Here is a 27157-nt window from a genome sequence, read left to right on the forward strand (position 1 = left end):
TGTTTGAGAAGTAATGAAAAATTTTGTCGCATAGGGGTAGAATGGACTAAATTCAGAAGAAAAGTCCTCTACCATTTTACAATTTTCGCAATAGTTAACGAGATATTAATTCATAGAAATAAATAAAATGAAAAATAAAGGACTCTTTATATAAAAATAATAATTAAACAAGATGAAGGACAATAAGAGTCAAATCGTAAGTAAACAAAAAAGCGATTGTAACATTAAATATATAATATGAATTTTAAAGAAAAAGAATACAATAAAATACTTAGCCGCTTTTGACACAATTAAAAATTAGAATATCGGTCAATATATAATAATATAAACAATCGCTCGATGTAAAATGTCGTAACAAGTTTCGACTCTTGGTTTGAGTCCTGTTCAGACGTTCAACAAAAAATTCCTTATTCCAATATAATTAAGACAACACATTTCTCACTGACTCCTCGATTTCTCTCTTCGTTACACAACATTGGCAATACAAGATGGCAAAGTCGTATATTGAAACAATGTATCTGTAACTTGGCATGAGAACAAAATCAAAAGATGTGAAAATAATGGAAGTACTTAGCTGCTTTTGACATGTAATATTAAAATTAGAATATCGGTCAATATATAAGAAAAATCGCTCAGTATAATATGCCGTGACAAGTTTCGACTCTTGGTTCGAGTCCTCTTCAGACATCTAACAAAAATTCTTTCATTCCATAAATGCAGTTAAAACAAAATTCCCACTGACTCCTCGATTTCTCCTTTTGCTACATGATATTGATAATACACGATGGAAAAATCGCATATTAAAACAATGTATCTGTAACTTAACATAAAATTGAAACAAATTCAACCGTGAAAAAACAGTGAAATTTAAAAAGAAATGTTAACTCACCAACGAAACTTTTGATATGGAAAAACGATTTGTCAGTATTACAATACGCAAGTTATTAAGTAAAATAAAAGAAAGTCGTAGAAAATCTATAGAAATATTCAAATTCGCCCGGCCCACCGCCAAATGCAAGCGCGCCGCTTGCGTTCGCCGTTTTTAGGCAAGCGTTGTTTATAACAAGCGACAATGGTCGTCACTAGACAATGTCTATTTCTTTTCAATTTAGTCCACTTTACTCCTATCCTATGTGACAAAATTTTTCATTACTTCTCAAACACTCTGTATACATGTATATGTATATACACATATATATATGTACACACATCTATATTTTAAATTCGACATAAATAATTTTAAATATTAATCCTTTGTAACTAGCGGTAAATCGTTATTTATTTTAATATTGAGATAGATAGAAATGTCAAAAATATCAAATCAAATATATTTCAGAAAACTTTAATTTCCATTTTCAACTATCTTGAAATTATTCGGAAATGAAGAGATATTTTCAAAAATTGCACTGTCTACTCTCTGTGCTCTGCACATGAGTCACAGACAATATGCATTAAAAAAAGACATGTGATTCTCAATAAATTTTGAACGACCTTGAAGATGGAACGATAGAACTTTCCAAGAGAACAAATGACCATCTGATTCATCAAGAAGAAATTTTTTCTGTTGTCCATATTTATACTGTCTTTAATTATAAATCGTCACCTTCGCTTAATGCTTCGTCAGCACAATAATTTTGAAGAAAGTTGACCGAGGTAGTTGACTATTTTGGTTCCGTCTCGAGCCAGCTGCTAGTGATTCAGTCGTGCCAGGAATAATACGAAGAAGAACATATCAGTGTAGTCTACAAAACAAGTAAAAATTATTTTTAGTAAATCAACAAATTCAAGATATACTGACAAACTACGTCAAATGTCTAGTCTCTAATGTAGCAAACTATTAATGATGTCTACTACAATACAATGCGATCGTATTTATTGTTAATGCAATTGAAATACTTTATGGAAAAAAATATAAGTGACTAGACCAAATTCTTAAATTGTTCTTTCATAATCTTATTATAGAATTCTTCTCAGTAATTATCGAAATAAATATTAATCATCGAAATTACCGCGCGCGCGAAATCCTTTGTTATTCATTTAAAGATTAGACAAACAGCAATCTATTGTTGCTTTACAGTTTTTGAATTTATTTGTGTAATTAAAACAAAAAAATAAAACATTTATTCACAATTGAATAGTATAGTGTCATCTACTGAGAATATAATATATAGTAATTTATATTATTTTATTTGTATGCATTTTTAAAAGATATTTACACAAAATTTAATTTTTTTAAATTAATATAAATTTCTTAAATAATAAAAATAGTCAACGAACTAAAATGCGAGCGCACACACTCACACGCACACACGTGTGCGCGCATGTTCCATATAATATATATATATATATAATATATATATGGTAGATGTATATGTATTAATATATATATATTTAAAATCATAAAACTCTTAGACATACAGAAGTAAAAGTGAATATGTATCTGTAGTTATCTTTTTTTTTTTAATTTAAAAAATTTAATTTTGCAGTTCATCTAATAAATTATATTATCGTGCAGAAAGTAGTTTATTCCTACATTTTTCAAATATATTTCTCATTAATCTATGTCTGTATTCACTTACATATATATTTTTCGAACTTTTGAATATTATTACAATATTCAAAAATCGATAAACTTTTTTAAGTTATGAAATATTATATTTTTTCATTCTCAATAATTTCCTATACCATAAGTTAATAATTAAACAATATTCAATTAAATTTATTATTCAATTAAAGACCATTTAATGTAACAACATAACTAATACGAATAAAAAGTCTAATTCAATATAATAAGTCAATAATTAAATATTGTAATAACTGCACTTCACACACATTTTAACTAACTGGCTAAGAAGAGATAAGACAAAATGTTTTTTTTGTTTGTATATTTTGTTTGTATATTAAAATACGTCAAAAGACAGATTATATGAACACAAAATGCTTAATATTTTTAAGCATATGAAATATTTGCTTGATACAACTATATGGTATATACAACTATATGTACACGTATATATAAATTGTTGAAAAGTTCACTGTACAATATATATACACAAATATTTTAAATGTATCACTTCATAGCAAAATGAATTGTCCAATTCAAATATAACTTTATTTCGGTCAATCACATAAAAGAAAGAAATTTCTAGAGATAACGAACGTTAGAAATATACTTGTTGACAATCTCTTTCTTTCAAATATTATTTCTGATTCACTGTGATATCACCGTAAGACGAAGGGAGAACGATGATTTTGCCCGGATTTTCTTCGTTCCTTCGTCTTCGACTTCCAACTGATTACTATTACGACTAGATGTAGCATAAAATAGAGACGTGCGTCTTATACGTCAAGAATCCCCACCGAATTTCTCCGTGGGAGACACTTGAGAGAAGCTCACGAGCGCAACATGAACTCTATGGACACTACAAGCAAACACTTCAACTCGCACGATTATATTTAATAAAATATTCATCCGTTAATAGAGATCTTCCAAAATATTTCTTTGTATATATCATATGGATTAAAAAAATGATATCGCGGCATTATCATAATATTGAAATAGCATTGTATTTTGGAAAAGAAGTTCCATGCACGCGTAGTCAAGTTACAAAAGAGACAAGCTTTATAAGACTATTTAAAAATAACTTAAAGAATGTTGTAGATCCATGCGTCTTTTTTTATGCTATAAACATTTTATAACGTTTGTGCTTTATATACAATTGTTAACATGATTGATTGATTTATTATTACTAAACTTTGTTTCCAAATATTGTCGCGCTTTAATAAATATTATAATTTTTACATAAATCGTAAATCTATATATACAAAAATATATAAGTATGTGTATATGTGTTAATTTTAATGTTCTTTGTTAACAAAATTTAATTAAAAGATTCATGCTTTTCTATGCTTGTTTCATTAGTAATTAGTGCTTGTTTCATTAGTTATTAAGTTTCATTTGACACATCTGTCACAAAACAACGAATGTTTTCATTGTTGATTATATTTACCCAAGAAAAGGCAAATATCACAAAAAGATAAATTTTCGGTTAAATATAATCTTTTACAAATTATATATTACATATTAATAACTCATAAACAATTTATTTTTCCAAGATTGATTATTTGGCAAAATGTTTTAATTTCTTTTTCCTGAAAAGTTAATTCAGTCAAAATCCATTCCTTGTTATTCAGTGATTACACCAAAATGCTTATATAACTAATTTTACAATGTTAAAGGATTGATAAATTATTGTGAGTTTATAAATAAATCTTTCCTTAATTTAATTTAATAGCATGATGTATCATGATGTATATTAAATTTTCTCCTAATTTAATTTATACCATGTGAAACAAACAGTTAACAACGTTCATACCTATTTAAAACCATTTTGCATAATTTGCAGAGAGGAAAGAAGCCCATTACGCGGTTCCTGCAGAGACGGGTGCCAGTATCGAAATGGATGCAAAACTTCATCAAGATTTGAAAGATGTAATTCTGAGATCTTTATCTCTCAACGAAAATAATTTACCATTTGAAGTACAATTTCAACCTGGTGATGAATCGCTGCCTTGGCAGCGAAGAGGACGCGTTCCGCACATACCTCGAACTTATGATTCACTTCCATGGCGAAAAATACAAACAACATCAAGAGATTCTTCACTGGATAAGCTTAAAAATTTCGAGAGTCAAATAAAACCATGGACCGAGGAAGAAGTAATTTTGAAAAAGACTCCCAAGATCACCAAGGACGTAACAACAAAAAGACTAGAAGAAGTTGAGTTAAAACCAACGAAGATTGAAAAAAAAGACATCCATGGATTTAATATAGAAACAACTAAGTTAAAATCCGTGTCTAAAGAGGCAATAGATAAAGTTAAAAAAACAATCAAAGAATATACTAGCGACAATATTACGACTGAACTTTACAAAGAGCAAATGGATAATACCCCGGTAACATCGCGTTATTTAGATGAAACCATGTCGAAAAAAGAGAAACAGGAGAAACCAAGATTATGGTTGGAAGAACAAATTGTTTCAAAGGAAATGGAACCAAAAACAAAAATAACTTCCGAATTAGATGTAGAAAAAATTAGTTTTCTTGGAAAAAAGGACACTTCTTTGCTTACAATTGTAAAGGACGCGAAAATGCAAAAATTAATAAAAGAAAAGCCTATCACAGAGAAGGCAGAACAACCTAAACCTTGGACGGAGGAAAGAATCGCTTTGAAAAAGGCAAAACTAGAAAGAAAAGAAATACGTAAAGAAATCCTCGAAACCGTTTTACTAAAACCTTCGCAAGTAATAAAGAAAGATCTTGTAGAATTAACGTTAGATAACGCAGGTCAAAAACCAACTTCAAAAGAAGCTGAAGCTATTTCAATAATTACGCGAATTGATGTCACTACAGATAAGAGAAGACCAAGCAAAGAAATGGATAAAACAATCATAGATAAGATAGATAAGACAAAATCATGGACAGAAGAAAAAGTTATGTTGAAAAAATCTAAACCTATTCAGAAAGAAGTATATAAAGAGACTCTTGAAGAAGTATCATTAAAGCCAACACCAAGGTCAGATAAAAAAATTTTAAAGAAAGAAAGAGTAGAGAAAATAGATTTGAAACGCATCAAGAATAAAAACGAAACAATAGAAAATACTAACATGACTGGGGTCGTACAGCGAGAAAACATACCATATTACGAAGAAGAAGACAAAATAATTATACAAATAAACAAAGATGTTGAATCTACTAAAAAAATGAACAGTGAAAAAAAATCAAAAAGTATATTATACACAGAAAAGGACGATACTACGATCCTCAACATTGCTAGAATTGATAATGTAATCGAAAAATCTAAACAAGAAGAGGTACCATGGGTTAGAGATAGAAAAACAAGAGAAAGAAAAGAAGTTGAGGAAATAAAAACATATGAAATAATTGAATTTGAAGTTAAACAGAAAGAAGATAAACTTACGGAGATTTCCGAAGCTCCATGGCGCCGTAAATCAAAACCTTTAATTCAAAAAGAAATTTTGGAAATTGAATCAACTAAAGAAATAATTAAACCAGACGAAGCAAAACATAAAGAAGTAACATTGAAACATGTTACAAAACATCATAAAGAGGAAGAATCAAAAGAAATCACTTTGAAAACAGTGGAAAAAGACAAAGTTGAAGACAAACCAGAGAAAATCCCATTTAAGCCAGTGAAAAAGATAGAAAAACCCGAAGAGTTAAAACTGGAGCAAGTCGTACTAAAACCTGTCAGAAAGCTTCCTAAAGACGAAGAACCAAAGGGAGAAGTCACTTTGAAACCAGTGAAAAAGGACAAAGTTGAAGAAAAACCAGAAAAACTCCGATTCAGGCCAGTGAAAATGATAAAAAAACCCGAAGAGTTAAAACCGGAGCAAGTCATACTAAAACCTGTCAGAAAGCTTGCTAAAGATGAAGAATTAAAGGAAGAAGTCACTTTAAAACCAGTGGAAAAGGATAAAGCTGAAGACAAACCAGAGGAAATCCGATTCAAGCCAGTGAAAATGATAGAAAAACCGGAAGAGTTAAAACCGGAGCAAGTCGTACTAAAACCTGTCAGGAAGCTTCCTAAAGACGAAGAGTCAAAGGAAGAAGTCACTTTAAAACCAGTGGAAAAGGATAAAGCTGAAGACAAACCAGAGGAAATCCGATTCAAGCCAGTGAAAATGATAGAAAAACCGGAAGAGTTAAAACCGGAGCAAGTCGTACTAAAACCTGTCAGGAAGCTTCCTAAAGACGAAGAGTCAAAGGAAGAAGTCACTTTAAAACCAGTGGAAAAGGATAAAGCTGAAGACAAACCAGAGGAAATCCGATTCAAGCCAGTGAAAATGATAGAAAAACCGGAAGAGTTAAAACCGGAGCAAGTCGTACTAAAACCTGTCAGGAAGCTTCCTAAAGACGAAGAGTCAAAGGAAGAAGTCACTTTAAAACCAGTGGAAAAGGATAAAGCTGAAGAAAAACCAGAGGAAGTCCGATTAAAACCGGTGAAAAAGATAGAGGAACACGAAGAGTTGAAACCTGAGCAAGTCGTACTAAAACCTGTTAGAAAGCTTTCTAAAGACGAAGAATCACAGGCAGAAGTCACTTTGAAACCAGTGGAAAAGGATAAAGCTGAAGACAAACCGGAGGAAGTCCGATTCAAGCCGGTGAAAAGGATAGAGGAACCCGAAGAGTCAAGAGAAACCCGAAGAGTCAAAACCGGAACAAGTCGTACTAAAACCTGTCAGAAAGCTTCCTAAAGATGAAGAATCAAAGGAAGAAGTCACTTTGAAACCAGTGAAAAATGACGAAGTTGAAGAAAAACCAGAAAAACTCCGATTCAGGCCAGTGAAAATGATAGAAAAACCCGAAGAGTTAAAACCGGAGCAAGTCATACTAAAACCTGTCAGAAAGCTTCCTATAAACGAAGAATCAAAGGAAGAAGTCACTTTAAAACCAGTGGAAAAGGATAAAGCTGAAGACAAACCGGAGGAAATCCGATTCAAGCCAGTGAAAATGATAGAAAAACCTGAAGAGTTAAAACCGGAGCAAGTCGTACTAAAACCTGTCAGAAAGCTTCCTAAAGACGAAGAATTAGTGGAAGATATCACTTTGAAACCAGTGAAAAGGGAGAAAGTTGAAGAAAAACCAGAGGAAGTCCGATTCAAGCCGACGAAAAGGATAGAGAAACCCGTAGAGTCAAAACCGGAACAAGTCGTACTAAAACCTGTCAGAAAGCTTCCTAAAGATGAAGAATCAAAGGAAGAAGTCACTTTGAAACCAGTGAAAAAGGACGAAGTTGAAGAAAAACCAGAAAAACTCCGATTCAGGCCAGTGAAAATGATAGAAAAACCCGAAGAGTTAAAACCGGAGCAAGTCATACTAAAACCTGTCAGAAAGCTTCCTATAAACGAAGAATCAAAGGAAGAAGTCACTTTAAAACCAGTGGAAAAGGATAAAGCTGAAGACAAATCGGAGGAAATCCGATTCAAGCCAGTGAAAATGATAGAAAAACCTGAAGAATTAAAACCGGAGAAAGTCGTATTAAAAGCTGTCAGGAAGCTTCCTAAAGACAAAGAATCAAAGGAAGAAGTCACTTTGAAAGCAATGGAAAAGGATAAAGCTGAAGACAAACCGGAGGAAATCCGATTAAAACCGGTGAAAAAGATAGAGAAACCCGAAGAGTTAAAACCGGAGCAAGTCATACTAAAACCTGTCAGAAGGCTTCCTAAAGATGAAGAATTAAAGGAAGAAGTCACTTTAAAACCAGTGGAAAAGGATAAAGCTGAAGACAAACCAGAGAAAATCCCATTTAAGCCAGTGAAAAGGATAGAGGAACGCGAAGAGTCAAAACCGGAGCAAGTCATATTAAAACCTGTCAGAAAGTTTCCTAAAGACGAAAAAACTAAGGAAGAAGTTATTTTGAAACCAGTGGAAAAGGATAAAGCTGAAGACAAACCGGAGGAAATCCGATTAAAACCGGTGAAAAAGATAGAGAAACCCGAAGTGTTAAAACCGGAGCAAGTCGTACTAAAACCTGTCAGAAAGCTTCCTAAAGACGAAGAATCAAAGGCAGAAGTTACTTTGAAACCAGTGGAATGGGATAAAACTGAAGACAAACCGGAGGAAATCCGATTAAAACCGGTGAAAAAGATAGAGGAACACGAAGAGTTGAAACCTGAGCAAGTCGTACTAAAACCTGTTAGAAAGCTTTCTAAAGACGAAGAATCACAGGCAGAAGTCACTTTGAAACCAGTGGAAAAGGATAAAGCTGAAGACAAACCGGAGGAAGTCCGATTCAAGCCGGTGAAAAGGATAGAGGAACCCGAAGAGTCAAAACCGGAGCAAGTCATACTAAAACCTGTCAGAAAGCTTCCGAAAGACGAAAAAACTAAGGAAGACATTATTTTGAAACCAGTGGAAAAGGATAAAGCTGAAGACAAACCGGAGAAAGTCCGATTCAAGCCGGTGAAAAGGATAGAGAAACGCGAAGAGTTAAAACCGGAGCAAGTCGTATTAAAACCTGTCAGAAAGCTTCCTAAAGACGAAGAATCAAAGGCGGAAGTCACTTTGAAACCAGTGGAAAAGGATAAAGCTGAAGACAAACCGGAGGAAATCCGATTAAAACCGGTGAAAAGGATAGAGAAACGCGAAGAGTTAAAACCGAAGCAAGTCGTATTAAAACCTGTCAGAAAGCTTCCTAAAGACGAAGAATCAAAGGCGGAAGTCACTTTGAAACCAGTGGAAAAGGATAAAACTGAAGACAAACCGGTAGAAATCCGATTAAAACCGGTGAAAAGGATAGAGAAACCCGAAGAATTAAAACCAGAGCAAGTCGTACTCAAACCTGTCAGAAAGCTTCCTAAAGGCGAAGAATCAGTGGAAGAAGTCACTTTGAAACCAGTGGAAAAGGATAAAACTGAAGACAAACCGGAGGAAATCCGATTAAAACCGGTGAAAAAGATAGAGGAACACGAAGAGTTGAAACCTGAGCAAGTCGTACTAAAACTTGTTAGAAAGCTTTCTAAAGACGAAGAATCACAGGCAGAAGTCACTTTGAAACCAGTGGAAAAGGATAAAACTGAAGACAAACCGGAGGAAATCCGATTAAAACCGGTGAAAAAGATAGAGGAACACGAAGAGTTGAAACCTGAGCAAGTCGTACTAAAACCTGTTAGAAAGCTTTCTAAAGACGAAGAATCACAGGCAGAAGTCACTTTGAAACCAGTGGAAAAGGATAAAGCTGAAGACAAACCGGAGGAAGTCCGATTCAAGCCGGTGAAAAGGATAGAGGAACCCGAAGAGTCAGAACCGGAGCAAGTCATATTAAAACCTGTCAGAAAGTTTCCTAAAGACGAAAAAACTAAGGAAGAAGTTATTTTGAAACCAGTGGAAAAGGATAAAGCTGAAGACAAACCGGAGGAAATCCGATTAAAACCGGTGAAAAGGATAGAGAAACCCGAAGAGTCAAAACCGGAACAAGTCGTACTAAAACCTGTCAGAAAGTTTCCTAAAGACGAAAAAACTAAGGAAGAAGTTATTTTGAAACCAGTGGAAAAGGATAAAGCTGAAGACAAACCGGAGGAAATCCGATTAAAACCGGTGAAAAGGATAGAGAAACCCGAAGAGTCAAAACCGGAACAAGTCGTACTAAAACCTGTCAGAAAGCTTCCTAAAGGCGAAGAATCAGTGGAAGAAGTCACTTTAAAACCAGTGGAAAAGGATAAAACTGAAGACAGACCGGAGGAAATCCGATTCAAGCCGGAGAAGAGGATAAAGGAACTCGATGAGATGAAACCGGAGCAAGTCGTATTAAAACCTGTCAGAAAGTTTCCTAAAGACGAAGAATCAGTGGAAGATATCACTTTGAAACCAGTTAAAAAGGACAAAGTTGAAGAAAAACCAGAGGAAGTCCGTTTCAAGCCGGTGGAAAAGATAGAGAAACCCGAAGAGTCAAAACCGGAGCAAGTCATATTAAAACCTGTCAGAAAGCTTCCTAAAGACGAAGAATCAAAGGAAGAAGTTACTTTGAAACCAGTTAAAAAGGACAAAGTTGCAGAAAAACCAGAGGAAGTCCGTTTCAAGCCGGTGGAAAAGATAGAGAAACCCGAAGAGTCAAAACCGGAGCAAGTCATATTAAAACCTGTCAGAAAGCTTCCTAAAGACGAAGAATCAAAGGAAGAAGTTACTTTGAAACCAGTGGAAAAGGATAAAGCTGAAGACAGACCGGAGGAAATCCGATTCAAGCCGGAGAAGAGGATAGAGAAACCCGAAGAGTTAAAACCGGAGCAAGTCGTATTAAAACCTGTCAGAAAGCTTCCTAAAGACGAAGAATCAAAGGGAGAAGTCACTTTGAAACCATTGGAAAAGGACAAATTTGGAGAGAAACCAGAGGAGGTCGGATTGAAGCCAGTGAGGAAGATGGACGTAGAATCAAAATCAGAGATGATTGTGTTGGAAGCTGTTAAAAAGCTTACCACAGAAAACGTATCAATGGAAGGAATTATTTTGAAACCAATGGAAAAAGGAGAATCCGAAAACGTAATGTTACAATCACTATCTGAAATCCTAACCGAAATTATGGACGAAAAACCATGTGTAGACAAATATATGAAGTCAACAGAGGTATCAGAAACTCCTTGGCGACGTAAACGAATAAAGAAGGTCGTTGATTTTAAGGATGAAGTAACAATAGTGCCTATTGATCAAGAAGAATCTGTTATAGATGTTTGTGAAGATATAGAAACAAAGATAATTATTGAAGATACTGAAGACCTATTTGAAAGAAAAATAGAACTTACGCCATTGCTTGAAGAAGATATGTTAACAGACGAAGTGATTATAGGTGAAGTTTCATGGAAAAAGAAGAAACAAATACTTCCAAAGACAGAAGAAGAGAAAAAAATGGTTGTGTTAAAACCTATTGAGAAAATAGAAAAATTAAAGGATAAAATTAAACAACCCGAAGGACATACACTAGCTTTTACAGAAGATAAAAGATTACTCGAAGAGGTGTATGAGGACGACAAAATTTTCGAATTAAAATCCGTAAGTCTTACGGAACAAATAGCAAAAGTTTCAGAAGAGAGGAATGAAATTATTTCTGAATCAGTTACGACAAAATCTAAGGTAACAGAAAGGATGCCCGAAAAAATATCTTCTGATATTATTGAAGAAAAAGCTAAGAAATTACAAATTAAAGCAGATATTACACAAGTAGAAGACCGAAAGAAAAAACGCAAACAACGTATTCAGGTTGACATATCAATTACAGATAAAGACAAAACAATTGCTCCAAGATTTATTCAAAAATTACAACCTGTTATAGCCGAATTGATGAAACCTGCCAAATTTACATGTACTATTATAGGAAATCCATTGCCTGAAATTTCTTGGTATAAAAATGAACAAGAACTCCATGCGAGCGAAAAGTATATTATGACTATATTTGAGACAACAATAACCTTAGAAATCACAAACGTCAAAGAAGAAGATGCTGGAATGTATTCTTGTAGGGCATCTAATCCAGCTGGCGTAGCAACATCCACTGTCAACCTTGTGATATTCGGTAATAATATTAAATAGGAATTGTATAATTTTCAGGACTTGGATTTATTTAAACATTTACTTGGTTGTTTGATAGTTTTATAACTATATTAATTTTCTGTTAAAGATATAGGAATATTATGAGATATACATAATTCGTATAATCTTTTCGTAAAATTAAATAGGCACATTCTTTACTATACAAATACTTAAATGTCATATATAGTATATATATTACTTTTTATTTTAATTTATTTTATATAGTATATGTAATATATACATATATACTATATATAGAATGTCCCGAGAGTTTCTTCTAATCGCTTTTGTGTAAATAGAAAGAACCAAACTGAGTGGAAAAGTTCTCGACCACTTTGCAAATTTCGCAATGGTTGACGAAATATTAATTTTTAAAGATAGCCGAATATTAGTCTTCAATAATTTTTTTCTCAAATGCTATCAACTTTATAGAAAAATAGCTACAAGAAAAATTGTTTATTTTCTTCTTATAAAGTACTGAAAATTTTTTCAGAATTTTTGAATACTGTATTTCTTATGTTGGTAAAAATAGTTGCCAATAAGAAAATGCAGTACTAAAAAGTTAACAAAAAATTCTGAAAAAAATTTTTAAAGTTCTACGAGAAGAAGAAACAATTTTTGTCCCTTGCAGTTTTTCTGTAAAGTTGATAGCATTTGAGAAAAAAATTATTAAAAACCAATATTCGGCTATTTTCAAAAATTAATATCTCATTAACCATTGCGAAATTTGTAAAAGTGGTCCAGGACTTTTCCACTCAGTTTAGTCCACTCTATCTACAACAGCGATTGGAAGAAACTTTCGAGACATCCTGCATATATATTATATATGTATATATGTATACAGGATGGTTGAGATAACCGCCAAATATTTCATGCGTGGGTAGAACAGACTATACTGAGTCGAAAAGTCCTGTACCATTTTGCGATTGCAGTAATAATAGTGTGTGAACGAGATATTAATTTATAAAAATATTTAAATTCGCCCGGCCCATCGTCAAATGCAAGCGCGCGGCTGGATAGAACCGCCCTGCAAAGCGCGCCGAGCGCGTTCGCCGTCGCTAGGCACGCGACTCATGTCTAGCGACGACTATTGCCGTTTATAAACAACGCTTGTTATAAACAACGCCTTGTAACGGCGAACGCGCGCGGCGCGCTTCGCTGGGCGGTTCTATCCAGCCGCGCGCTTGCATTTGACGATGGGCCGGGCGAATTTAAATATTTTTATAAATTAATATGTCGTTAACTATTACTGCAATCGCAAAATGGTACAGAACTTTTCGACTCAGTATAGTCTGTTCTACCCACGCATGAAATAATTGGCGGTTATTCTCAACCACCCTGTATATGTATATCATATACAGTGGTAACAAAAATAATAAGTACACTAACTCATTTGTTGTTGTTCTTTTTCAATTTGCAAACATTATGTGTTAATGCTAGGTCAGATTACCTTTTCAGTTGAATGTCGACACATTTGAAAAACATGTTTATATAGGTATCTATAGGTACAAATAATTTCAGTTGATCTCTGTAATTAAGTAAGTACAGAAGTTTTTCGAAAAAAGTGATTTTGGACTGGCAAAAATAATAGATACAAGAGCTGTTTTCCATATTATTAAATTTTGTTGGACATTTTTATATTGTCAGAGGTTATAAATCTATGTTTAATTTAGTATTTACCAACATTATTTTGTGATAAATCTTATTTACAGTTGATGAAAAATGGGTACATCGAAACATTGTACAGATAAGGAGAAAAGATTGATAAAAAATCTTTATAAAAATGGAAAATCTCTCGGGAAAATATCTAAATTGATAGGACGGTCTAGAAATATGATTGTTAACGCCTTAAAAGCACAGCAGTCTGTAGAATTGCGAGGGAGATCTCGAAAAACAACTTAAGTATTTGACCGGCTACTACTTCGGAAATGCAAAGCCGATCCCTTTGCGAGTTCTTTTACTCTGAAGGAGCAAACTAATGCACCAATATCAGAAAGCACAATTCGTCAAAGACTGCAGGATGCTAAATTGTGTGCTAGAATCCCAAGAAAAGTGCCAGTGTTGAGTAAGAAGAATATTAGATATCGTTTAACTTTTGCGAATAAATATTTAAAAACAGTTGGTGAAGAGAGAGAGAAGCAGTGGAGAAATATTCTTTGGAGCAATGAAACAAAGATTAATTTGTTCGGATCTGTAGTGCATTAACAGTGAGAAGGCCTCCAAATGCTGCATTCAATCCTAAATTTACCAAAAAGACAATAAAATTTAGCGGAGGAAATATCATGGTTTGGGGATGTTCCTCCTACAATGGTGTCGGTCCTCTGTACTGGATCAAGAAATTCAAAAAACATGACACAACACATTAAAATCAATATACGAGTGCTTAATAGATTTAATGAGCTGCCGATGTGAAGCAGTTTTGCGAAATAAGAGCTACACGACTAATATTAATCAGAAAGACAAGATTTAGTTTTCTGAATATGTTTTAAATGGTTTTCTGTTGCGCAATATATTTCATAGTGCAATTGTATCTATTATTTTTGCCAATAACTTTTTGTCAAAAATTTTCTAAGACTAAACATGTCATGATTACATGACTTAGGCGAAAAATTATTAACTTTTTAATCAATGTAAAGCCTCAAAGAATTACCTCTACACATAATTGATCTGAATATTTTTTTTCTGTCTTCTACATATAAAATTATGATTTAACTGCAGTGTACCTATTATTTCTGCCACCACTGTATATATATATACATATATATACACTGGTGGACACCACTACTACAAATTTCATCCAAATGCTTTGACTTTACTGAGATGCTCCTGTTTTCATACATTTTATTGCACAATTTCTACATTCATTCAAAAACAAGAGAATCAATTTCTTCGAAATTATACCATACCATGTCGCAGACTGTAAGATTATGCTTTCATCTTTATGATATTATAACATCTATAAGAATCGCTGAAGGACCCGTGAGTTTCGAAACATTCGATATTATTTTTATATTATTTTATATATTTTTATATATTTTATATATTTTTATATAAACATTGTAAATTAGAAACATATTTTACAAAAATATCTTATTACCGCTCGATTTGAACCGTTTTTTCTTTATACATTAAATTAATTATTAGCTAATGTATTTTTTTAAGATCTTATACTTACTTTAGCACATTAAAAAAATAACAAAAGAGTAACAAATCGTTACTTTTCAAGTAACGGTAACGATAACGTGTTACTTTGTTGAGATGACGTTCACAACTTTGAATTTGTGAATACTTTATTATAAAATGTTGTAATTTCACAACATAATTGTTTAAATTTACAACGCATTTTTGTTAGATAAAAATTTCCAATACTTTTGAAAATTCATAACAGTGTTTTTTAAAGAAATTTTTAATAGTGTATTTTTTAAAAATTGCATAATATTAATTTTTTTTTTAGAGAAAGAAGAGGAAGGCATAGCACCACATTTCTCAACGCCGATCAAACCGCTAATGATAGAAGAGCATAAACCTGCTTTTTTAGAATGCGTTGTAACCGGTATGCCAATACCTGAAGTGAAATGGTATCGCAATGAAAAAGAAGTAGAACCAAATGAAAGGACTGAGATGACTTTCAACCCAATTACTGGAGAAGCTACACTGAAAATTTTAAAACCATTGCCTGAAGATGAAACAATTTATCGTGTTTGTGCTATAAATAAATATGGCCGCGCTGAATGCCGAGCTAATTTAATGATTAGTAACATTATTAAAGTGAGCAAACCAGTTATTCTCAGAGCACCGCGATTTACACGACCTTTACCTGCTCTAATAACTGAGCGTGGAAAGTCTCTAAAACTTTCAGCTGATTTTGACGGCATACCAAAACCAGAAGTTAAGTGGTTCCGCAATGGTATTGAAATTACACCGACTAATAAACGTAATATAGATATATATGAAAGTACAACTGAATTAAATATAACAGAAATAACAAACAAGGATAGCGGCAAGTATGAGATAAGAGTTCAGAATAAAGTCGGTGAAGTGAGAAGCTCAGGTTCTGTTACTGTTAAAGAACATAAAGACACTATGGGCGAAGTAAAAGCACCAATGTTTGTGAAACCCATTCAGCCTCAACTTATTGCAGAAGGAGAAGTTGTTATCATAGAAACACAAGTTGAATCATATCCAGCAGCATCTTTTCAATGGTTCCATGAAAGCAAGCCTCTTGAGGTACTTATTCCGATTTATGCTTGTTTAATTGTTTAAAATAAACCTTTAATTTTTTACATATAACAGTATGTTATCTAAAATTTCATTAAATTAATAAAAAATATAATTATTGTATTACAGTCGACACAGCAAGTAAGAATCGTGACTCAAGAAAATCGATCAATCTTAATGATAAAAGAAGTCACATCAGAATTTGTTGGCAATTACACATGTCGTGCTGAAAATGTCGGTGGCTCGGTTACTTGTACAGCCACCGTTAATTTGATGGAAACAACATGGGAAGAGACAATTGAATTAATCTCACCAACATTCGTAAAAAGACTATCACCTGTAAAAGTTATGGACGGTGAGAGAATAAATTTAACATGTATCGTTGAAGGAAAACCAACGCCAAGAGTAGAATGGTATCACAACGACATGCCAATTAAAGAAGGCAAAGAAATTACAATTATTCAGGACATGGAGGGTGTTTGTAGTTTAGCTATTAGCGAAGTGTTTCCTGAAGATGCTGGAGAATATACTTGTCGTGCTGTGAATCCTGTTGGCGAGGCTGTATGCATGTCAACTCTCATTGTTGAAGGTATTATTCAACGCAAACAAATATAGTTTTAAATGACTATTTTACAAAATTTATCTTTAGCGTACGAGTATGTGCCTGATTCTGAAATTGCATCTTCAATAGTTGCGACATCTCTTACTACAGCACAGAGTGAATCAGAAGAAGATCTTCTGTCTCCGAAAGTAAATACAAAATGTCAAAATCTAACATATTCAGCAATATATTCAACAATAGAATTATGCTTGGTGTAATATTAGATATTGAAATTGATTTTGATTTTAGGAAACTCCTATCTTCGACATTGATATAGAAGAATCTGTACCAGAGATAATTAAGAAGCTTCCTCAGTTAGTACCTACCAAAGATGGGGAATTAACTAGGTATGTTTAACACATTTAATGAATAATAAGTGCATCAAATACGAGTTAATATGTACAAGACACCACGGATCACAAGATACCATGGGTCATTAAATGTTTAAAGAAATTCAGAATGTTTAGGTTGGTGCAATTGGTATCATATGATTGTTATTTAGTTGCCCATACTGTGTATCTAGATGACAGTGATCCACTTCTATTATCTTTTTGTACACATACCGTTAAAGAATCTCATGGTGTGAGAGTAATTATTTTACCTCTTACAATTTCTTTTATGTTATTTCTATAAAGTATAATATGCTTATTTTACGAGTTACATACGTGATTCCATACATCCTTTTGCATTTTCTCTGCAATGCAGGTAATCATTTATTGTTTTCTTCTCTACTCTCTCTTTTCAATTTTTTTACTTTTTAGTTTTTATTCTTTTGGTTACTTTTATTAGTTTTTTATTTTTGTTCTTTTTATTATTTTTATTTATATTTATATTTTTTATTTTTTATTTTTTATTTATATTTTTAGAAATATATATTCCAATTTTTGGAATATAATCCATTTTTCAAATTAAGGTTTTACTTAAAGTCTCAAGCCTATTAAACGCAAAGAGCAACTATTTTTGAACTTACATGCATGCACTGAAATATCATCAGGTCTAGAGGCCTAGAAAACAGAGATGCGACATTGCGTTGGTTGGGTTAAGTAACCATCGCCATTTTAATTCAATATAAGTGCTCTTGACCAATAAGCTGATGACAGTTGATGCAAAAGGTAGAAAGATTAGATTAGATTAGGTTAAGTCCGATATTAAATATTCACACAAATAAGAATACTTATTTACACCATAATAATAGTTTTTTATTGCACTTCGACACTGTATTGTCTAAATTCTTCTCTATATATATATGTACATACGTTATAAAACTATATCTATTAGATGCAATAGTGAATTAAAATGGCTCTCTGATCACGTGATTTAGACAGCCAATCAAGCCATACCCTTCAATGACGCATCTCTGTTTAGGTCTCTAATCAGGTCCTAATACAAGATCCCATCGCAAATCCACACCTATCGCGTATGCAGATGAAATGTAAAAAAAAATTCAAGTTCGTGTTGAAGGCAACACTAAACCGCAAGGAAGCTTTAAAAAAAGTGACCAGGAATATTATTAATTATGACGTTTTTGATTAAAAAATTTTGAAAAAATGACCCATCGCGTATGTTTATAAAAGGGCCACCGTTAGAAAGGGAAAGATCTGTAGATTACGAAAATAGTACAGTGCCATCTTTAAAGCAGAGTTGGACATTATTGATTAATCAACGTAATTCAGTACGATTATATTGACTTTGATTAAATGTAATTACAATTATATTGTGTAGTTGCAATTAAAGTAATTACAATTACAGTAATTAAGTTGTGCAAATACATATAATTCAATTACAGTAATTGTTGTGTTGTACAATTACATTTAATTCAATTACAATTGTAATTGTAATTGCATACGATTACTTTTACAATTACAACAACTCCCACCAACAGCAGATTCGGTCGCCGTAACGAGTGCTTACACACACTTTTCGCGATTTCTTGTGACTTATGCCCAAATACATATTTAGTTTAGTAAGTGCTTTTGATATTCGAAGTAATCTGTATGTCGTCGAAAGCTTAAACAAGAGCGAGTGAGATACAACTTGTATCATAATATCATAATCATATAAAGTAGCAAGTGCGTATCATCTTTTCCTTTGCAAGCATTTTAACACATTGTATCATAAAAAGTGTAGTGAGCATATAATATTCATAAAATATGTTTAATTTTAAAACAATGTATATAAAACAAGGCAAAAAGCCAGTAAAATAACAGATAAATTAAATTTATTATAAAAACATACGTTTCGACTTCGGTCAGATCATTCTCAATGTTACAGTAAAACTAATACAAAATTTGTTATAAAAGTTATTCCTACATTGAATTTACAGAATTCGTTATAAACGTTGTTACCACAGTGATTAAAATTCCCCAGATAGCCAAACCCGCCAAAAGCACGCATTGCAAATTTATGCTACATATTATAATAAATGGCAAAAATCGAGCAGCAGTCGAACACGGTTTACCGTTTCAGTATAGCCATAACAGAAATACAGCAAAAATAGAGCAGACGTGCGTCATAATACACTAGCAAAAATTCTGTAAAAATTCATCAAAACTTTGCCGAAACAAAGCAAGCAGAAATCGAGCAATATGATACATGCTGACAAAATAAATTAACAAAAAATAGATCAAAACTTGACTACATGTTAAATCAGCAAAATGTTGTTAAAAATCTGGCACACTTATTGTCATATTATGACAGTAAAAAGGCGGCAAAAATACCGCACGACCTGACATAATTAAGTACTGACAGCAAAAACGCAGCAAAAATCGAGCACAGCCTGCCGTCACGTCGTGACTACAAAAACGCGACAGATATAGAACGTGATCTGCCCTATCAGCCATTGATGGCGAAAACGCAGCAAAAATCATGCATAATCTGTCGTTACATGTAATCGCAAAAATATAATAAAAATGAAGCAAGATTTTTCAAGCCTGTTGATTGGTTGTAAAACAGAGAGATTCTCGGATCTTTCTGTCCTATAACCAATCAACGTGCTTGGAAAGTTTGTTGACTGAAATATCGGACTTAAGGTGTTGATCTTCAATTAATCACGATTCTGCGATGCACACCAGTTCTGCAGAATCTCTCGACCGCGGTGGACGCGTTTCGGTTTGGGTATTTTCAATCATATATTTTGAAAGTGGTGCTGACTTTTCCAGAGAAAGAGAAAAGGAAAAAAGATGAACTAGTACAAAAGTTCAGCCAAAAATAACAAGCCTAATGGATCGTACAAAGGACGCGTGAACGCTGGATGTGCATCGCTGTATCCTGATTAGTTGAAAAAGTATCAGCACCTTAATAACTCCTACATACAAGACTACGTTTTGATTCCTCACCCGAGTGTATATAATATACCTATTATAATATTTTATTATATAATTATTCAAATAATATTTTATATAGATACAATATACATATACATACATCTATGGAATTTTGTGTAATTTATGTAATATAAGATAAATGTAATAAATTTTGAAAACATATATATATACATATTTAACCCTGTAAACTAAAAATATTTATAAATTTTATTAAATTAACCTATTATTTGAAACGTTCTTCATTTCTTGCTTCATTTTTGCGATTACATGTAACGCAGGCTATGCGCGATTTTTGCTGCGTTTTTGCCATCAATAGCTAATTAAGTAGATTGCATTCTATATCTGCCGCGTTTTTGTAGTCACGATGTGACGACAGACTGTGCTCGATTTTTGCTGCGTTTTTGCTGTCAGTATTGGTTATGTCAGGTTGTGCTGTATTTTTAATGCGTTTCGCTGTCACGATGTGATAGCAAATAATGATTGATTTTTGTTGTATTTTTATCGTTGTATTATGTTGGCAGGCTAAGCTGTTAGAAACTAAGCTTAATGAGGAAGCAACAGCTTGATATCTGCTGTAACGTCATGATTAAGTTTACTGCTAGCATTTTGCTATCTGGGGTGTTATTAAATCAGAAGTAATCTTAAAACGAAGAAAATTAATTGAAATCGTCCAAATAGGAGTCCGCGCGGTAAGACATGCGCAAATTAATAGAATAAATATTTACTAAAACATATAATACATACGTAATTACATCAACGATTAAAATTTCCATAATTAAATCGATGTTTAATATTTTCGGACGTTTCGGCTATATATTTTAGCCATTCTCAGCAGAACATTAACGATCAATCACACAATGTTTAACAGAAAGCACAATTATCGGTAAAGAAATTACAATGCTTATTGGTAACGAGAAATTATGTTATCTAAATATTAATTAACATTGTTAGAAAAATATTTAATTTAATTAAAATAATTGACCAAAACTTATGCCAAGTGGAACCATGATACAAAACAGGAAAAAACTTAGTCACTATATAACTTCGTCTCAAATAATAAATTAATATAAATGTAGAATAACCTCGTCAATTTACAAAGATCTTAAACGAGAATAACGTTTAAACGCTGTCATGTTCTGATTGACTCTAAATACGATACAAAATAAATGACAAAACGCCAAAACACATAGAACTTGTTTACAATTTTCTTAAAATATCTATGTAAGTGCGGTCTAAGCCATCGCAATCATTTTTTTTACATTGAGACCGTTCTTTTGACTCTTAATATGTATGTATGTTTTCTGAATACGCTTGTTATTATTATTAACTCTCCACATCCAAAATTCTCACATAATCCCAATCAAAATCGTGATTATGCTGCATTCTATGCTTCGAAACAACAGAAAACGCATCTGATGTTCTGTGTATATTATTATGATGTTCTTTTATTCTCCGTTTTCAGTCTCCTACCCGTCTGACCTACATAGGCTGCATCACAATCATTGCAATTGATTTTGTAAACATGTTACTTTTTTGTTCATTAGCAAGACTATCCTTATGTACTTTAATGAATCTATTTAATTTGTTAAAACTAAAAAAAGAAAATCAGATTATTAGATTTGCGTTGCAAGACCGACAATTGTTCGGCGCGCAATAGAACGTTATTTCTTACTTTGGATAAATATTGCGAAGAATATTACTACGTCGACCCGCCATCAGAGGTCTATCAATATTCGCAAATTCTCGCAAGTGAGACACGCGTATCGTCGGTCTTAAAACGCAACTCTATCTCTTTATATAGTATCTCGATTTAATAACTTACACCGGCGTCTAAGGTAGGCTTCCATTACAATACCTTACTGATGAGTCTAGTAGTGGAAGCCGCGACGAAACACCAAAAAATTACGTGATATTCTTCGCAATATAGAATATTAGAATAAATTATCAGATTCAGATTTTAAATTGTAATTTGACTCTTATTCGCCATTTTTAACGTATTAATTATTGTTATATAAAAGAGTCCTTTAATTCTTCAATTATTTGTAAAAAAAGAAACTTTTAACTCACTACTATTAATAATGTTTTTAAATTTATCAGATATCCCCTGAATATAAGGAATTGTGAACCATTTAAACTTTTTCTTGCTGTAAAGAACGTCATTTTTATTTGTTGTATGTTTTGTTTTTTTGATTAAGAATACAATCATTTCAGTAATTATCTTAAAAATATAATTAAAAATATGTTTTTAATATGGCTCAATAAATTTAAAACTAATAAAGAGAAACAGGGCTACGAACCAATGAATTCGTTAAAATCTTTAATTTATTCTAATATATTGCGAAGAATATCACGTAATTTTTGGCGTTTCGCGGGGGGACTTTTCAGATAGAGTTGCGTTTTAAGACCGACGATTGTTCGGCGCGCAAGATGGGAGGTGGGGGGAAGGGGAATATATATACAGTCTGTCTCAAAGTAAACAGGACTTTTTCAAAATAAGAACAACAAATGGTATTTTCGGCAAAATTGTTTTATTTTATTCAAAATAGTCTCCTTCCGCTTCGATACACTGATTTGCACGACTTAACAACTTTTCGAATGACGATTTTAGGTCGTTGGCCGGCATGGCTCGGAGGATGTCGGTACACGCCTTTTGAATGGCCGGAATGTCAGTATAGCGCATGCCTTTCATCGGCAAATGAAGTTTTCCGAATAGATAAAAGTCACAGGGTGCCAGATCAGGCGAATACGGGGAATGGTTGACCAATAAAATGCGATTTTTGCTCAAAAAATCGGTGATGAGCGTCGATCGATGAGATGGCGCATTATCGTGCAACATCCGATAGCCCAATTTTTCGGTCAAAATGCGATGAATCGAATCTTTGGACATTCCCAATTCGATTTCCATAAAACGCAACGACGATTTCGGATGAATGTTGAGAAAATCACGCACTTTTTCGATGCTCTCTGGCGTAATCACGAATTTGGCCTGGCCAACATGAGAGTCGTCATTGATGTCTTTACGACCGTTTTTAAAACGCGTATACCACTCATGAACTCTTCCACGGGATAGGCAATCATCACCATAAACTTGTTGCATCAATTGAAACGTTTCGGTAAACGTTTTACCGAGTTTAAAACAAAACTTAATGTTGGCTCTTTGTTCAATGCTCATTTTTGTACCGACAACGCAAACCTACTGTCACTTTAGGCGCAATAACTTTGCTTCCAGTAAACCAAATGTCATGAAATTTTCACTGGAAGTCTGGAACAAATGTACCTTTCGAACACCTATAGCCGCATTAAGATGGCGCCACCAGAAATGTCCCAATTGAAAAAGTCCTGTTTACTTTGAGACAGACTGTGTATTACTTTGGATAAATATTTCGAAAAATATTACTACGTCGACCTGCCATCAGAGGTCTATCGATATTCGCAAATTCTCGCAAGTGCTATGATACGCGTATATCTCTTCATATAGAATCTCGATTGAATAACTCTCTCAGGCGTATAAGGTATGCTTCCACTACAATACCTTACTGATGAGTCCAGTAGTGGAAGTCGGGACGAAACGCCAAAAATTACGTGATATTCTTCGCAATACATTAGAATAAATTAAAGATTTTAACGAATTCATTGGCTCGTAGCCCTGTTTCTCTTTATTAGTTTTATAATTAAAAATATAATTTAATGGAAAGTCATTATCAATTAAAATATTAATAATTTTAGTAAAAAAAAAAATTTTCTTTGTGAAATTGTGAATGCGAGAGATGGAATACTTTGTCCGCTAAACTCAACATGTGACACCCTTTTTTTGAGACATTGGATGTTGACAATAAAATTCAAAAATTTCCCCGTGAACGTAGGTCTGAAACCAGTCAAATTAAAAAAAATCTTGTAACGACTAACTATAACTTGTTACTTTTAAAAAGTAACTTTCCATCCCCCCCCCTGTTGGTTTCTAGTCCTGCATGACTATATCAAATACTATTGCAGATAAAGACGTATTTTTATGTGAAAGAGCGTTCAATTTTTTATAAGAAAATGTCCATATTTAATTTTCGAACTTATCTTTCATACTCACTAACGACAAGCGAAAAGAGCGCTACGACGAGAAAACCCAAAAATTGACAGCCCTACAGTTCGGCAATCAGTTAGCTTACAGATCTATTATTCGACACAGAGTCTTATTTCATCAAATTAGTTCAAAGAATGTGAATAAAATCCATGAAATTTCGCAAAATGGGTGGCTCATTTAGCATGGAATACCCCATATACAAAATCTATATATAAAGTTATATATAAACTATTGTGATCGTAATTTTATTTTTTTCCAGGAAACAATGTAGAAATTGTTTTTAAAATTATTTTTCAATTAATTTTCTTATTATTTTTTTTACACGTATAAACAGATTATGCAAGAAAAAAAATATAAAATAAATTTTATCTATTTATATATTTATAATCGTACATTTTTGCTACATATATAGATTGGAAGTAAAAGTGAAAGGCAAACCAAAACCGAAAGGAAAATGGTATAAAGAAGGAGTGGAAATATGTTCATCACAAGAATTTCAAATTGAGGAATTTGAAGATGGTACATCAGTATTAACGATCGCCGAAACTTTCCCCGATGACACTGGTGAGATCACATTTGAAGCTTACAATCCACTCGGTGTATCAACTACAACTACGTATTTATCAGTAGAAGGTAATATCATTTTCTCTACAAAGATCTCAAAGGCTTTACTAATCTAGTTAAGTCATATTCTTTTCAGCTGCGCTCTTCAATCAGAGAAACGTCGAAGTTCTGTAGCATCCTAATAAAAAGCCACTCATTATCCTATATCCCTTACATCAATTACAACAAACACTTACAAAATCATCGACTTACACTGCCTTTTATTATTTCAAACAATTAAGTTTACAAATCTCTTTGTCGCCTTGTTCAAACTCTTCTATCTGAATAAGATAAGAAGGGTTTGATATACATTTATTATTTGCATGTATGTAATACTGCTATATTGCTAACGGCAATTAAAAGCTGCCGCAAACATTACGGTGCAGACGATCGCTTCTCACTTCCACAATTCGTGTACTTTCGCAATGTTCATGCGCGTGTTTCTAACCTTTTTCTTCATATACGTATTCAATAGTGAAGTTGAGTTTGTTATTTGATATATAAAAGTACCGATAAGAGTTGAAAAAAGGAAATAATACCGCGATCTTGTTATTTATGTAAAAGGAAAAGCACAGAACAATTCAAAATACACGAATGCGCAATTCAAAGTACACGAATTGTGGAAGCGGAAGTCGATTTTCTATCTCACTATGTTGGTGTACCCCCCACTCTCAAAAAGAGGCTGCATTAAGCAATATAGTAGTATTACATATATGATTATTTGTTTCTTATATTTCTTTTATCGATTAGGTATACTCGGAACAAAAGAGTACAGAAAACCAGAGTGGGTCACACAAATGGAAGAAATGCAAGAGACTTTAAAAGGTAAAGTCTATCGCACATGAAATGCATAACAGAGCAGAACATAAGATTGCTGGACCAATGAATATCCAGCATAAGTCACTATATTGATTTATATAAGATGCCCGTTGGTCCAGCGGTCTTATATGTTAATAAGCGGTGTTATACTTATATGTTATACTTATATTACTCTGTTACGCATTTCATGTGCGGTAGGTTTTAAACTCATGTTTATCATTTAAATATGCTCAATTGCATGCCGCATGACGCAGAGTGCAATTTTTCAAGAGATATAGTATACGTTCCGTTTCACGTATGATGCGCATAATGCATCACTTATCTTTGTTGCTCACAAAATAGTAAACAAGGACAATTGATATATCATGCGCACTATGCACGAAACGGAACGCACCTATAGTCTGGATAAACTGTGCATTAAGAAACAAAAGAATTTAAAAATAAGAATATATAGAAGTATATGTGATTTGAAAATAAACAAAATGAAAGGTCGGGCATATGCCACACACTAGATAATTCAACTTACAATTAGACAAGAAATACGAAATACTTATAAATTGACTTATTATTACGAAAACGATTCAGCTATTGACTACGCAATTTTTAACATAATACATCTCTAAAAAGATCGATATTGACTTGCGCATTAAAGCCATTTAATGCATGATATTTTATACAACTATGATTGTTAAATTCTCGATACAGACTTCACACTAATGCCAATTAATTCTATTATATTAATGATTATTATTATTGTATACTGAAGATGGCCATGTTCAAGGCTGAAACGTCTATGTAAAAAAATTTTGTCATTATAATATAGATAAACAATATTTAAATACTAAATCTTTTGGGTCCATACATATAAGAAACAGAACCAATAAGAAATTGCCTTTAACGGTCGAGCTGGATCTTAGGTACTATTATAATCCCGTGTGAAAATTTATATATAACGTATATAATCTTTTAAACCGCGCGCCAAACAATTTTTTGGTTTTGAAACCAATTAAGGGGATGCTGGACCTACGAAATTGTGGGTACTTTACAGTCTTATGAAAATCTCCGAAACGACTGAACGGAATGAGAAATCCTTCTACAGGATTAATATAGACACAAAATTAGTAAGTGACGTTGAGAATTGTATGCTAAAATCGAAAAAAAATTAAAAACTTACATTTTTTCGACTCGTAGATGTGTCACCTGACGAACATATTTCCTTGATAAACAAGTTTTACTGCTTGTATGGACTAAATGATTCAACACCACCCGGCGTATTACGTGAATAAATAACACTGACTTTACAGAACTGAGATTGAAAGCACCAAAAAAGATATTTTCATTGAACTGTAAAAATGGTAAATTCGTTTACAAAACTAAGACTCGACACGATAACCAACCAAGAAATACGTTCAACAGT

General features: G+C 32.9%; 2 protein-coding genes across 2 annotated transcripts in view; both read left to right on the forward strand.

Moving 5' to 3' along the window:
* The window catches only part of LOC108775276 (titin), a 55663-nt gene extending 48377 nt beyond the window's left edge, over positions 1-7286 (forward strand). The window contains exon 40 of the mRNA XM_018541586.1: positions 4407-7286. Within this exon, the coding sequence (XP_018397088.1) occupies positions 4407-7276 (2870 nt within the window). The 3' untranslated portion in view covers positions 7277-7286. The remainder of the gene's footprint in view (positions 1-4406) is intronic.
* Positions 7287-7370: 84 nt separating this feature from the next.
* Positions 7371-25766, forward strand: LOC108775275 (titin-like). Its single transcript, XM_018541585.1, has 7 exons — positions 7371-12084; positions 15556-16328; positions 16449-16908; positions 16969-17069; positions 17170-17267; positions 24731-24951; positions 25672-25766. The coding sequence occupies exons 1-7, from the start codon at positions 7371-7373 to the stop codon at positions 25764-25766; spliced, it is 6462 nt and encodes a 2153-aa protein (XP_018397087.1).
* The last annotated feature ends 1391 nt before the right edge of the window (positions 25767-27157 follow it).

Source organism: Cyphomyrmex costatus, unplaced genomic scaffold (genome assembly GCF_001594065.2).
Source record: "Cyphomyrmex costatus isolate MS0001 unplaced genomic scaffold, Ccosl1.0 scaffold294, whole genome shotgun sequence".
In the NCBI taxonomy this organism is placed as follows: domain Eukaryota; kingdom Metazoa; phylum Arthropoda; class Insecta; order Hymenoptera; family Formicidae; genus Cyphomyrmex; species Cyphomyrmex costatus.

Coding starts and splice junctions, on each gene's coding strand:
- LOC108775275 (XM_018541585.1), top strand. CDS start 7,371: ATGATAGAAAAACCCGAAGAGTTAAAACCGGAGCAAGTCATACTAAAA. Junction 12,085..15,555: donor TGTCAACCTTGTGATATTCG/GTAATAATATTA, acceptor TTTTTTTTTTAG/AGAAAGAAGAGGAAGGCATA. Junction 17,070..17,169: donor AAGATCTTCTGTCTCCGAAA/GTAAATACAAAA, acceptor TTTTGATTTTAG/GAAACTCCTATCTTCGACAT.